At 41.4% G+C, this 15,241-nt stretch overlaps 1 protein-coding gene across 3 annotated transcripts in view; it reads left to right on the top strand.

The window, feature by feature from the left end:
- The window catches only part of CFI (complement factor I), a 41,601-nt gene extending 31,009 nt beyond the window's left edge, over positions 1 to 10,592 (top strand). For all 3 annotated transcript variants that reach the window (XM_053923015.2, XM_053923014.2, XM_053923013.2), the window contains 3 exons: positions 4,034 to 4,308; positions 8,368 to 8,472; positions 9,857 to 10,592. In XM_053923015.2, coding sequence (XP_053778990.1) covers positions 4,034 to 4,308; positions 8,368 to 8,472; positions 9,857 to 10,074 — 598 coding nt within the window. In that variant the 3' untranslated portion in view covers positions 10,075 to 10,592. The remainder of the gene's footprint in view (positions 1 to 4,033; positions 4,309 to 8,367; positions 8,473 to 9,856) is intronic.
- The last annotated feature ends 4,649 nt before the right edge of the window (positions 10,593 to 15,241 follow it).

The following is a 15,241-nucleotide window of genomic DNA, read 5'->3' as shown; positions in this document are numbered from 1 at the left end:
TCATCTGAATTATACTAACTGCCTCTTAAATGGCTATCTACATTGGCTCTGCCCACCTCCTCCCCCATCTATCCATTCTCTACTATGCAGCAAGAGCAATATTTTCATACCTGGTTTTGGTCACTTATTGCTTAAAATTCAATGGCTTTGCATTCCTCATAGGATGAAAAAAGAAAATGAAACAAAAACATAGCATGACCTAGTAGGCCCCATATGACCTGAGCTCTATTGACCTTGGTCAGTCTCACCTTGCCCCAGGCTTCACCTCTTGCTCTCTGCTCCACCTTCCTCAGAGAACCTTCCCTGGCTGCCATAAGTCAGAGAAGTCCTCTTGGTAAGTTCTAGAACCCATGTGCTTTTGTTCCTCTCACTTTTCACAGTAGAATACATGTCTTCATTAGTGTGATATTCTATTTAATGCTACATCTTTCCCTAAATGCTGAGCTCCATGAAGGCAGGAACGCTTCCTGATTTTGCTCATTTCTCTACTCCAATGGCTACCACAGTACCTGGTATGCAGTAGGTACACACTAAGTATTTGTTTAGTAAACTGAATGCATAAACAGGGTTAACCTTTCAACAATATTCAGAACCTCTGACCCTAAAAAAAACAATCAAAATTAATAGGAAGAACAGCATTCTTGGAATACTAAGTATTAAACAAAGGCATCCTGAATACTTCATTAGCTTGTAGGACATCACTGTTTAAGGTGATTACCTGAGAAAAACGATGGTAGATGCCCAATTTCCTAGAAACCAAGAGCTGAAAATTGGTACAAAATGGAGTGAGGCAAAAGAACAGGCTCATTCACCATTTAGCTCATTCACCATTGCTTGCTTTCTTGCTTTCTTGCTTTCTTTCTTTCTTTTTCTATATTTGGATTTACTTTTTTGTTTTATTTTATTTTATTTTAAATTATATTTTATTGATTATGCTATTGTAGTTAATCCAATTTTTTCTCTTTGCCCCCCTTCACCCAGCAACCCCCACTCCCTCAGGCAATCCCCATTCCATTGTCCATGTCCACGGTTATACATATATGTCCTTTGGCTACTCTATTTCCTATGCTATGCTTTACATCTCCATGACTATTCTGTAACTACTAATTTGTGCTTCTTAATTCATTCACCTTTTTCACCCATTCTCTACTTCCCACCCATTATGGCAACTATCAAAACATTCTCTGTATCTATTATTCTGCTTCTGTTCTGCTTGCTTGTTTACTTTGCTGTTTAGATTCAATTGTTGATAGATAGTATTTATTGCCATTTTATTGTTCATATTTTTTATTTGCTTTTACTTAAAGAATTCTTTAACATTTTATATAATACTGGTTTTGTGGTGATGAATTCCTTTAGCTTTGTTTTGTTTGGGAAGCTCTCTAGCTGTCCTTTGATTCTAAATGATAGCTTTGCTGTATAGAGTAATCTAGGTTGTAAGTCCTTGCTTTTAATCACTTTGAATATTTCTTGCCAATCCCTTTTAGCCTGCAGTTTCTTTTCAGAAATCAGCTGATGTTCTTATGGGGGCTCCCATGTAGGTAATTAATTGCTTTTCTCTTGCTGCTTTTAAGATTCTTTGTCTTTAACCTTTGGCATCCTAATTAAGTTGTGTCTTGGTATGGGCCTCTTTGAGTTTATCTTGTTTGGGACTCTCTACACTTCCTGGACTTGTATGTCTATTTCCTTCACCAAGTTAGATAAGTTTATTTATTCAAATAGATTTCCAATTTCTTGCCCTTTCTTTTCTCTTTCTGGCATCCCCATGATGTGAATGTTGGTATGCCTGAAGTTTTCCCAGAGGCCACTTACACTATCCCCTTTTTTTTTGGATTCTGTTTTATTGCCATTCTCATTGGTTGTTTTTTGCTCTTTATATTCCAAATCACTGCTTTGATTCTTGGCTCATCCCCTGCACAGTTGAGTCCTTATAAATTGTTCTTTTTTAAAATTAGTGTATCCTTCATTTCTGGCTGGATCTTATTTATGCTGTTGGGGTTCTCACTAAGTTCCTTGAGCATCCTTATAACCAGTGTTTTGAACTCTGCATCCAATAGATTGTTTCTCTCCATTTTGTTTAGTTCTTTTTGTGGAGTTTTGTTCTGTTCTTTCACTTGAGCCATGTTTCTTTGTCTCCTCATTGTGGCAGCCTCTCTGTGTTTGTTTTTATGTATTAGGTAGCTGCTACATCTGCCAGGCTTGGTCGAGTGGCCTAATGTAGTAGGTGTCCTGTAGGATCCAATGACACAGCCTCCCTTATTACTCAGGCTGGATACTTGAGGTGAGCCCACTGAGTGGGCTGTGTACACCTTCCTGTCATTTCTGAATCTTGATTGCTGTTGGCACATCCAAGTTCAGCCACCAACTGTGTTCTGTCTGGGGTCACACAGCATATGCTATAAAGTGATCTACAGATGGCTGCTACTTGTGCTGGACTTGGAGGTGCCCAAGCGAGGCCAAGTTGTGAACCAAGGTCACCTGCTGCTAGTGACAGGCATGGGGCAACTTTGCGAGAGGTACAGGGCTTGCTGAAGCCAGTCTTTTTTTTTTGAGAGAATTTAGGAAAATCTGAAGCATTAGCCACAAAAAGCCATTCATATTCAAAATCCACTGGAAATAGCTTGGGTGGGCCTGAAAGTTGGGTGGGGCGGGGCCTTATGGAATCATCAGAGGAGGGGCAAACAGTGTGAGCTAGGATGATGGAATCTCAGCTATGGCACTCACCGGCCAGCTCTGTGGCTCTGCATTGAGAGGGCTAGAAAAGGAACAGTGGCCTCTACAAGTACTTCTGTCTGGGAGAAAGATGCCTCCCAACTCTCACCCTGATGCCATACAATCTTTATGTCTCTGATGCCTTTCAATCTGCTGCCCCCATGCTCAGAGCTCAGAGGGAGGGAGTCTGAGTAAGTCTGTGTGGGGGTCCTTAAGAGGAACTGCCTGAGAGTCCAGCAATTTCTGTCTTCCACCGCCTCAATCCTCACTGGTTTTTACAGCCAGAAGTTATGGCGACTTTTCTTCCTAGCACTGGAACCCTGGGCTGGGTGGCCAGATGTGAGTCTAGGACCCTTCTCTCCTGAGATATCCGTCCTGATTTTCATCCCCACACTTGGGTATGGGTCCAGCCTGTTCTACTTCTCCAATCCTCCTACCAGTGTGGATGTAGTTTCTTCTTTAATTCTGTAGTTGTCTGACTTCCATTCATCTCAATTTTGAATGGTTCTGAATGATGGTTGTTTTATAGTTTAGTTGTAGTTGTGATGTGGTTGTGTGAGGAGGTGAGCCATGTTTACCTATGCTGACATCTTGACCAGAAGTCATTCACCATGTCAACCAGATTTTAAAACAGCTACTCTGTTCCATGTACAACACTAGGCATAGACAGCTATCGTAGATTAGTAAGACCCCATTTTTGCCTCCAAGGCTTGTGAGCAAATAAATATAATGCAAAGTTAGGATAAAATTTAAAGGTCAGGATGACAACTGCTGTAGTCTTCACTCAGATAGTCTAGGGTTAGCAGATTAATGAGGGTATACACTCTGATTCCCCATTTCTGGCTAGATACTGCCCGGTCTCTGCGAACACCTTCAGTAATGGTGCTCTCACTCCACAGGCAGCCAACTCATCCTATCTGTGTGCATCGCTGGTTAGAGAATTCTTTATGTCCCTGATATTGAGCAGTTACATGAATTATTCCTCTCTTCACTTACCCACTGACTTTAACACTGTCTTAAGTAAACTTAATCACACTGCTTTATGACAGCGAGGATAGAAAAAATCTGGGAAAGTTAAAAATGTTCTTTAGAAAGGAGACTATCAAGTTTTGGGAGTGGGACGTGGGTTGGGCCAAGGAGGGCAAAGGAGTAAATATTGGGACAATATTTATTATTACATATTGGGACAATATGTTGTAATAGAATAACAACAAAAAAAATAAAGAACCCAAAAAACATGATGAAGCATCAGAAGTCCATGTTTGTAGTTGTTTTTTTCTCTAAAAATATTTTATTTCCCTCTTCCCTTTTTTTTTTATAGAGCCAGTAAAGTTCACCGTTACCGAATATGGATATCATTATTAGACTGGATAAACATTAATGCCGGGGTAGTTGTTCAGATGGTCAATAAAATTATTATCCATGAAAACTACAATGGAGCCACCTACCAAAATGACATAGCTTTGATCGAAATGAAAAAACGCCCAAAGCAAACTAACTGTGTGCTGCCTTCCATCCCTGCCTGTGTTCCCTGGTCTCCATATTTATTCAAACCTAATGATAAATGCATCGTTTCTGGCTGGGGTCGAGAAAAAGGTATTTGTTTTACAATTTGTTCATCGTAACCTAGAGGCTGAAAATAAATAGAATATAAATGCATAGGGGATAATCTCCTAATGGTCAGAGAGAACATAGCATCAAATCTAGAAAAGTGAACACCCAGCAGGCTGGCTCCCTGGACGTGGGACCCGCGCAGCTGCCCAGCACGCTGGGCCCTGAGGGGCCCGTGCTTGGTTTCCTGCTCTGCTGTCACCATCATGAAATTCTTAATAATTTCTGCAGGAAACCCACCTCACATTTTCATTTTTCATTGGCCTTTGCAAATATGTAGCCAATCCTGACCCGGATGTTCAAAGGACACCTGCACTCTGTGATCCTAAAGCATATGTTGAGGGGTAACTGTTCACCAAGAAAAAGTACAGTGACAGGGAAATGAAGCATGGGTCTAGGATTTGTGGGAGAGCTGGATGGAACATAAACAGGCTTTCGAAGGGACCGTCACAGCACCTGCTGAGTCAGTGCTCCCACAAACCTTCTGCTTGGTCCTCTCCCTCCCCCACTCTCCATGCCCTGCACCCCCACATCCCACAAGGAAAAAGACAACATAAAGAATTCATTCTCTGAGCCTCTAAGATTTGAGATGAACATTCATAGGAATAAGAGATGTGGACACTTGGCACAAATTATTAGAAAGACCTGCTAAATGAGAGGCTAGATTAGAGTTAAATTAGCAATAGTTTTCTTTCATCTTGAAGAGTTAGCCTTGAAATTTAGCTTCCTTCTGACCTCTTAAACTCTCTTTGTAAATAACTCCATTCTATTGATCTTATAGACTCATATCCAATGTATCCTTTATAATTGCCACACTGAAAAGTATAAAATATATGTATGAGTTCACCTAGATTTGTGGTATATTTGAATACCCAAGACTTACAAAATACTAAATTTTATTAGTAATTAATTCATCCAGAAAGCACTATGTACTTATAGTGAAAAAAACAACAATAACATACTTTTATGTACATTTACAAATGTACACAAAAGTAGAGGTAAAAGTATAATAAACCCATTTATTCATCACCCAGTTCCACAGTTACCAACATTCTACCATTCTAGTTTTATTTCTCTGAATCAATAACTATTTCAATGGGATAATTAGGAAGGTTTATTTATAAAGGGGTTAATTACAAAGATGTGGGTGTGGGGTTGGGAACCACAAGGGCTGTGCAGAAACCCAGGATTAATAGTACCAGAACTGAGACCTCTGCTAGATCTGATGTATAAAGGGAAAGAGAAGCTACTAGAAGGAGAAAGAGGCTTAAGTATAGCAGGCTGCCTTGAGAGAAGCAGTGACCTTGAGTTGAAGGTTATAGCTAGCCCAAAGCTTGCTAGCTTCTCCCCAATTCCTCCTTCCCTTCTGTTGGAGTCTTCCGTTGGAAACCTGCTGGAAACCAGAGGCTAGGGGATTCCTACTGAAGTATCTCCTACCTCCAAGTTAGGCCCTTAGGGCAAGGAGCAGGGCATTGAAGAGTGGAGAATGGTTCTGCAGGACAATCAGGAGCTATTCAGCATATTCCCAACACACTTATTTTTTTTCTTGAAATATATTAAATCTAATCCCAGATATCATATAATTTCACCTATGAATACTCTAGTAAATATCTTTACCAGGTAGGGACTTAAAAAAAATCTACTACTTTTCATACTCAGAAAAATGAAAGTGATTTGGCAATGTCCTCTAATAACCAGCACTTGCTTAATATTCCTCAATAATTTACAATGTATTTTTACAATCAGATTATTTCCATTGGGATCTAAACAAGGTCCACATGTTGCACTTGGTGGCTATTTTTCATAAGTCTCTTTTAATCTAGAACATTACTCCTTTCTTCTATTTAGACACATTCATTAAAGAAATTGGGTCATAATTATTTTAGAATTTCCACACCTGCATTTGGCTGATTGTGGCATTGAACAGGTTCTCCTATTCCATGTATTTTCTATAAATGATAGATATGTTCTTATGCATTGGTTTGTTTATTAATCAAATACGGTTTAACACTTTACTGAGCCCTTACTATGCGTCAAGAATGCTAACATGCTAGGACTTTACTGATTAAAACTATGGACCCAGCCAAAAAACAGGAGATGCAGAGGCAACAAGGTTGAGACAAAGGGCAACTCTCAAGGGACTTACAGCTCTCAAGGGATTGCTCTCGTCCCCTTTGGGAGCCATCAGTCGTGGATGCTACCATCAGACAGCAGAATGTGACAAGTGCCTGAAGAGCTATACAAAACAAGAGTTCCGGGGAGGGAGCAATCTCCCAAGTCATTAAAAATTTCTCGCGTGGTACAAGAACTCCCCATTTTAAAAAGGCTTCTCCTGAACTAGGGGAAACAATAAATTGCTAATTTTTAAAAAGCTCTTATCCTGAGGAAGGTAGCCATCTTGAGATTAATTTGAAGTAGGATTTGAAGGAGAAAAAAAGGAACTCCAGATTTGCCATATACTTTGGCGGATTTTTGTCTCCCTCTGCTTCCCAAAAGAGAATATTAGTTCTACAGTTAACTTTTGGGGTGGCAAAAAAGTTCATTTGGTTTTTCCCATACAATGGCTTATAGTGCTTAGTTGTCTTTAATTTCATTTGAAACAGTTTTGTTAGATGGTATTGTGACAGTTATCATACCAGTGTACATTTAAAAAAATAACATCAAAATTAGTGAATTTTTGTGTGGCCATTTTAATATTGAAGATGGAAGAAAATAAGCAACACTTTTGGTGTATCATGCTATTACATTTTATTATTTCGAGAAAGGTAAAAATGCAACTGAAATGCAAAAAAAGATTTGTGCAGTGTATGGAGCAGGTGCTGTGACTGATCGGATGTGACAAACGTGGTTTGCAAAGTTTTATGCCGGAGATTTCTCGCCAGACAATGCTTCATGGTCAGATAGACCAGTTGAAGTTGATAGCGATCAGATGGAGACATTAACTGAAAATAATCAATGTTATACCACGCTGGAGGTAGCCAACATTCTTAAAAAATCCAAATCAATAGTTCTTGGTGAAAATGAAAAATGTCTTGTTTTACAGAAAAAATGATTCGGACTTTTTGGCATACCCAATAATATGTGCTTACTACAGTGCTAGGCTCTGTGGGGTTGTTCTCTCGGGATCAGCCAGAGAGATCTCTGTCTCCAGGTAGTTTATAGGTTAATTGAGAAGGTAAGTCATTTGGCATAAGATGTTTAGTGTATGATTGAATTACTGAGTCCATGGATTAATTGTATAATTTTTTATTAAGCAACTGCGGTGCGCTAGCGTGAGGCTGGGGGCTGTGCAGCAAGGAACAAGTCACTCTTGGCACCGGCCCTCCTAGAGCACTAGAGCTGCTGAAAGCTGGGAAGTAGTAGGGGAGCTGGGCAAAGAGTCACTCGTTCTCCCTGAGACTTCTCACCCTGCATTCTTAGGTTTTTCTCATCTTCCCTGGACTGTCCATCCACAGCAGTACCTGGTCCTTCTCTTTCCTGGGACACAAATGTCCAAGTCCCAAATCTCTAGCTTAAATGTAAAGGAAATCCTAAATCCTCTTCAATCACTTTCAGGTCACTTAGAAGATGGAGTTCCTCACAGACACGCAAAACGCGTACTTACCGATAGCTTTGTATTTTCTTTATTTTAACTTCTTACATTAAAAAGCTGTTTTCACTCTAACAAGCACTTTCAAGGAAACAAGGAACTATAAGAAAATAGGAGCTATTTCCATGAGAAGACCCTGATCCCTGATTCCTCCCCAACTCCCGCACTGGACTAGGCAATCAGAGGGGAGGGAGTTTATCACACTCACCTCCGCTCGCGACTAAACAAGTGCGACTTCAGAGCTCCTCCTGACAATTTTTTAATAAGACAAGTACAGAAAGTGGGGATATGAGCAACGTATGGTTAAATGTGCTAATGAATTATCCTCAGAAGTCTTTAAGAATATATATATTCTTATATCTTCTCAATGGTTTACTAAACTATGAGACTAAGTATTTATTTAGATTTCTCATTTGTGACTTCTAAATATCTATTTGTTTTCTCACTCTGTTTAGATAACGCAAAAGTCTATTCACTTCGTTGGGGTGAAGTTCACCTAATAGCTAACTGCTCTAAGTTTTACCCAGGTCGGTACTTTGAAAAAGAAATGGAATGTGCAGGTAAGTACTACATAGTTTCTCTGATATATTTTTATACGTACTCCCTAACAAATGTGTCTCCTCCACCCCACCAAATTAGCACGCTTGCTCTGGGCCCTGAACCCTTTCATTTGGCTTTCTGGCTGTTGCATTATCCAACTCCTTCAGTCCCTTCCCCTTAGTTCAAGTTTCTTCATTCTAATACTAAGGGGAAAAGTCTTCCTTAACCTATTTTACAGCAGTATAGCAAGGTGACTAAGAGCACGACTCTGGAACCAGACTGCCTGGGTTTATATCCTTGTTTTTACCCACTAATACTCATGTGACCTTGAGCAAGGTTCCTTATCTGCAAAACTGGGGATCTTAATAGATGTGGACACTAAGATGCAGAGATTTACCTAATTTGCCCAAAGTCTTGCAGACAAATGCTATGTCCAGGATAAAAACCAAGCTTCTTCCAAATAAAAATCCAAATGATCTCATTTCAAATGCATACAGTTGGAATTAAATTCTCTCTCCTCGGAAGTCCCATTGCGTTTCTTACAATACCTGCCACTGTCTCCTTGGTTATTGTAGTGATGCCAGTGCCCCTACCTAATACAACACAGCAGTTCCTACTTTGGGAGGAGACCCAAAGGCAGGCTACCAATCAGGTAGTGCATTAATGATGCTTTATTGAAACCACCTTTAAGGAGTGTATTACAGAAAAAGAGAGTTATTGACATCCTGTAAATGCCTGGATACAGTGATTTAAAAATCTTAGAAAGTCATAAGAGTGAGAAGAAAGTAAATAGACTATTTCCTGTGCCCTCCCCTCTTGAAATGGAGTTCAGGATTATAGAGACAAAGGGAAGAATAGCACAAAATCTACCAGGAGGCAATATCACAGTTAAGAGGACTCACAGTTAAGCTGTGAGGTCTGGCTGCCTAAGTCCAGGCTCTGCCACTTAGTAACTGTATGGTCTTGGGCAAGAGGTTAATATTTATAACCTCTCTATGATTTATTTGTCTCATTTTGAAATAAGGATAATAATGATACTTACCTCATAGGGTTGTGGTGAAGATTAAAGCAATGAATGACTAATACATATAAGCACTGAATAAGCAGTAGGTATTCCTATTACTTTCCCACCCAGCATTTGCTGCTACTCTCAGAATGCAATCTCATCATAGTATATACCTACATAACGTAGAGAAAGCAGGGAGAGTATTTGCTCAATTAGGGAGTGAATAGAAGGCAAAGTTTGTTCCAGCCTGCGTGCTGCAACTCAGGCGTTCCTTCCCGTCAGGAAAGTGTGAGGACGTGGAGTCGTCACACTCATGGTGGAAAAGGCAGGCAGGCGGCATCGTGGCCTTGACAAATGCAAGGAAATGTGCGATTCCCTTTTTCCTTTGTCTTTCTCAGGTACAGATGATGGTTCCATTGACGCCTGTCAAGGGGACTCTGGAGGCCCCTTAGTCTGTATGGACGCCAACAACGTGACTTATGTCTGGGGTGTTGTGAGCTGGGGTGAAAACTGTGGAAGACCAGAGTTCCCAGGCATTTACACCAAAGTGGCCAATTATTTTGACTGGATTAGCTATCATGTGGGAAGGTCTCTTATTTCTCAGTACAATGTATAAAACTCTCTTTTTCCTACTCGTTTTCTCTCAGCAGTTCCATTTTAATTGAAATGATACTGCATAATCTGTACTTCTCTAGAAAAAAATTAAGCAAATTTTATTAGACATTTTTAATGGTCTCTGCAAAGTTTATGCCATAGTGGAATTTTGCTATGTAGTCCTCAAATAAATGTCTTAGTTAACCACACGTTTTATTTATTAGAAATTGATTAAGTTATCTCTTCATAGTAGAGTGACATATTGAGAATACTAAAGGTATAGCTCGTTGACTGACACAGGAGTCACATAAGCCTACTTTCCAACCCTAGTTCTACCACCTACTAATTACTTGAACGTGGGCACTATATTATCTACTTTGTGTCTCATTTTCTATCTTTAAAATGAAAACTGGAATTTTGAGAAAATAAAACTACATATTGAAATAAAATGTTTGGCATAGTACCTGTCACAGGGGAATAACTGACCTCACAGCCCTGTCTCATTTCTCTTCTTTAACAATTAAAAGTTCTTGAAAAATTTGTCTCTAGTTCCTCATTTCACAAGATCTCCTTGACCCTTCCTTTAAACCTCTCCATAGACAACACAATACAACCATCGGCCTCCTGGACCTCCTCGGTGTCAAAGCTCACAGCCAACCCCTCAGGGAGCCTGGCCTGCTGCGTCAGTAGCTGCTGGTCTCAACCCCCTCTCCAGCCCCATCCTTCTGGTCACTTCTCTCTTTTTGTACTTCCCCTGGTGATGTCATCTAGACTCAGCTTTAAATCCCACCCACAGTCCAATGACTCTCAAATCCATTATCTTCAGCCATGAGCTTTCCTAGAACTCTGGACTTAATATCTCCTATTTCATATCATTTCAAAAGAAACATGGCCACCCCAAATCTCTGTGCCTTCTTAAACCTGTTCCCCACTCCTCAGTAAATGGCACCAACATCGATGCAGGGCTCCCCTGTGGAGCCAGTGTACAGTAGGCACCCAGGCTCTCTGTACCACACGACCCTGCTTTAATCTCACCATAGCACTTGTCATCACACAAGTAATGATGTTTCTACTTTTATCTCTTTGTCCACCTCTTCCCATTACACTGTAAGACACGTGAGAAGAGAGACTGTGTTCTCTGCGTTCCTTCCGTCTGTATCCCTATCATTTGATTCATAGAAGGTACTTGATGAATAAACATTAGCTGCTTTTATTTTTTACTTATTGATTTTTAGAGAGAGAGAGAAAGGGGGGGGAGAGAGAGAGAAACATCAATTTGTTGTTCTACTTATTTATGCATTCATTGATAGATTCTTGTATATGCCCTGACTGGGGATCGAACCCACAACCTTGGGGTATGGGGATGACGCTCTAACTAACTGAGCTATGTGGCCAGAGCCTACTATTACTTTTTTTTAAGCATTGCTATCATCATCCTGAAGGCAGAGGTATATTTTTCACATAAATATTACCTTCAACAACCAGGGTCCCGTCCTGGATAGAGCCCAGCTGTTTTGATCATAGAAGTGCCTCCTGTATCTACATATATTCAAAAGTCGGTTACTGTCCAATTATTATTTCCTTAAAATTTTTTTTGGTAAAATACACATAAAATTTTTACCATTTTAACCATTTTGAAGTATAGTCAGTGGTGTTAAGTACATCCACATTGTTGTGTAGCCTTCTCCATCTCCAGATTTTTATCTTCCCCAAATGAAACTCTCTGCCCATAAACCATTAACTCCTCCCCTTCCATGCTGCCCAGATTTTTAATTCCTTTTGTCATTGAATGCAAGAGAGTATTTGGTTATCTATGGCCATGTAAGAAAGAACCCTAAAATAGTCATTTAAACAACAATGGTTTATTATTTTGCTCCTGTATCTCGGGGTGGACGGGCCACAGCCGGACAGTTCTTCCATCCTCTCATGCAGTCGCTGTCAGACAGGGCTGGGGCAAGGGTCATGTCTAAGGCTTCTTCACTCATGGGTCTGGTTGCCTGGGTTGGGAGGACACAGCTGGGGCTCTTCAGACCTTTCTCTACATGTTCTCTCCACAAGGGCTCAACATGGTTACTTGGAGACGCCCAATTTCTTACGTTGCACCTGACAAGTGTCTCAGGAGAACCTACAGAACCTACACAGCCTTTCTAAACCTAGCCTTGGAAGTCATTTAGCTTTCCATCACAAAGACCTGACCAGGTCCAGGGGGGAGGAGATGTAATTCTTTTCTTGAAGCGAGGGGTCTCAAAGCATTTGTGGCATATTTTAAAACCACCACTTTGTCTCGATCCAGCAAACCCGGGACATGTGGCACCTTAGAAGATATCTGTGTAAGACAGAAAGACAGAAGTACTAAGAGCTGCTAGCTGGGAAAGCTGGCATATGGGGCACTGTCAGCTGATGTAGGAAGGAGGGTCAATGTGGCACCTTGAAGAACCAAGCCAGTCTGCACAATGACCTGGGACCTGGAGTCTCAGCAGCAGGGTGGACTAGGTGGAGGCCTGAAGCAAAGAGCTAGCTTCTCTGTAGTGATTCCATGTGGGAGAGACTAGGAGCAGCAGAAGTGGATGACCTGGCTCCAGGGCTCTTCCAGTTTAGAGGTCTGTGCGAGGGCTCCTAGTTGCAGACAAACAGAAGCCAATCTCATTGGTTTCATGAACACTTGGTTTATTTAAAGATATTATGCAGTTCACAGAATCTTCAGAAAGCCAAAGAGTTAGAGGCAGTTCATCTGGGAATACCACTCAAACACTGCTATAGCAATGTTTATCAGAGCTGCCACTAGCTCGGGTCCCAGGTGCCAGGTTCAAATTGTACTGCAGAGGCTGGGCACTGGACGCTGCTGCCTGGACCTCAGCCACTGCTGCTTCTGTGAGTTAGCATGGTCCTCCGCGACGGTGGTCAATGAACAGAGCTCACTAAATGTGGAGATCTGCCATCATCTTATACTTTTAACCCTGGCCTCAGAAATTACCATCTTATGAGGGAGACACAAAAAGAGATTATACACCTGTCCTTTGCCAAGTATGATGGTGAGAAAAGGAGACTCATAAATCAGCCTGAAGTATTAAAGTCTTCCCCATAGGTGAGCTTAATGTGACTTATGGAAGAACTTTCCAGGCAGATGCAACTGCAAAGGTCCTGTGGCTAAAGGAGCCAACCGCACAAGAAAATGGAGAGCCGTTTGGTGAGACTGGAGCCCAGGGTGTGGCTGAGGACCTGGGGAGGGAGAAAAAAAATGATTGGGGAGGTATACTGCCCAAAAGCTGGCACCACTGAAGGCCTTTGGAAAGCTCATGCTGGAGGCATTGAGGAAGATGGACAGGAGGAGAGTGAGATGGTATAGGGAAGAGAGTCAAGAGACTATTGGACTAATCCAATGAAAAATGAAGGTAGAAACTGAAGCAGGGTACTTGTATTTAATTTTCTTAAATGACATTTTATTGATTATGCTGTTATAGTTCCAATTTTTCTCCCCTTTGCCCCCCTCCACCCACCACCCCCCACTCCCTCAGGCCATCCCCACACCATTGTTCACGTCCATGGGTCATATGTATAAGTTCTTTTTCTACTCCATCTACTATACTGTACTTTACATCCCATGGCTATTATGTAACTATCAACTTGTACTTCTTAATCACCTTACCTCTTCACCCATTCTCCCACACCCCCACCCCTCTGGCAATCATTTTCTTAAATAAGTCCCTTTAACATTTCATATAATAATGGTTTGGTGATGAACTCCTTTAGTTTCCTTATCTGGGAAGCTCTTTATCTGCCCTTTGAGTCTGAATGACAGCTTTGCTGGGTAGAGCAATCTTGGCTGTACTTCCCTGTTTTTCATGACCGAATATTTCTTGACAATCCCTTCCAGCCTGCGAAGTTTCTTTTCAGAAATCAGCTGACAGTCTTATGGAAACTCTCCTGTAGGTGACTAATTGTTTTTCTCTTTGCTGCTTTTAAGATTTTCTCTTTATTGTTAACCCTTGGCATTTTAATTATGATGTCTTGGAGTGGGCCTCTTTGCATCTACCTTGTTTGGGGCTCTCTGTGTTTTCCGGACTTGTATGTCTGTTTCCTTCACCAAATTAGAGAAGTTTTCTTTCATTATTTTTTCAAATGGATTTCTGATTCCTTGCTCTTTCTCTTCTCCTGGCACCCTATCGGGTGAATGTTGGAATGTCTGAAGTTGTCCCAGAGGCTGCTTCCACTATCCTCATTGGGGGGGGGGGGGTTCTTTTTTTTCTTGTTGTTCTGATTGGTTGTTTTTCCTTTGCTTACTTATGTTCCAAATCATTGATTTGATTCTTGGCTTCACTCGCTCTACTGTTGTTTCCCTGTAAATAGTTCTTTATTTCAATTAGTGTATCTTTCATTTCTGACTGGATCTTTTTTGTTATTGAGGTCCTCACTAAGTTCATTGAGCAATCTTATAACCAGTGTTTTGAACTCTGTATCTGATGGATTGCTTATCACCATTTTGTTTAGTTGTTTTTCTGGAGTTTTGATCTGTTCCTTCACTTGGGCCATGTTTCCTTGTCTCTTCACTATGGCAGCCTCCCTGTGTTTGTTTCTACATATGAGTTAGAGCTACTATGGCTTCCTGTCTTGGTAGTGTGGCCTAATGTAGTAGGTGTCCTGTAGGGTCCAGTGGAACAGCAGCCTCCCATATCACCCAAGCTGGGTACTCAAGGTACGCCCTTTGTGTGGGTTGAGTACACCCTACTCTTGTAGTTGAGCCTTGATTGCTGTTGGTAGGTCAATGGGAGGGACTTCCCAGGCCGGTCAGCTGCAAGGACTGGTTGTGACCTCTGACCACCAACCTCTGCCCTCCATGGAGGATCTGCATGCAGGGCCAAGATGGTGGTGCTTCAACATGGTCTGTAGCTGTCCACTGGGTGTGCAGGCTCTGGGGTTTCCTGGGTGGTGCAGAACAAGGTCCCTACCTCTGTTCTGCCCCAGGTGTCCCTGCATGAGGTATAAAGCAATTTAAAATGGCTGATACCTGTGCTGTGTGTGGAGGTTCCCAGGCAAAGCCAGTTGGGAGCCTACATTGGTTGCTGCTTGTGCCAGGCCTGGGGCCACTTAGCAAGTGGTTAGGGACTGAGGGCTCACTGAGGCTGTTTGTTGCTTGTTTGAGAGGATTTAGGAATTTGTGAAGTCTGAGCCAAGACAAGCCATTCAAATGG

This window comes from Desmodus rotundus, chromosome 4 (genome assembly GCF_022682495.2).
Source record: "Desmodus rotundus isolate HL8 chromosome 4, HLdesRot8A.1, whole genome shotgun sequence".
NCBI lineage: Eukaryota > Metazoa > Chordata > Mammalia > Chiroptera > Phyllostomidae > Desmodus > Desmodus rotundus.
This window is presented reverse-complemented; position numbering and strand designations above follow the sequence as displayed.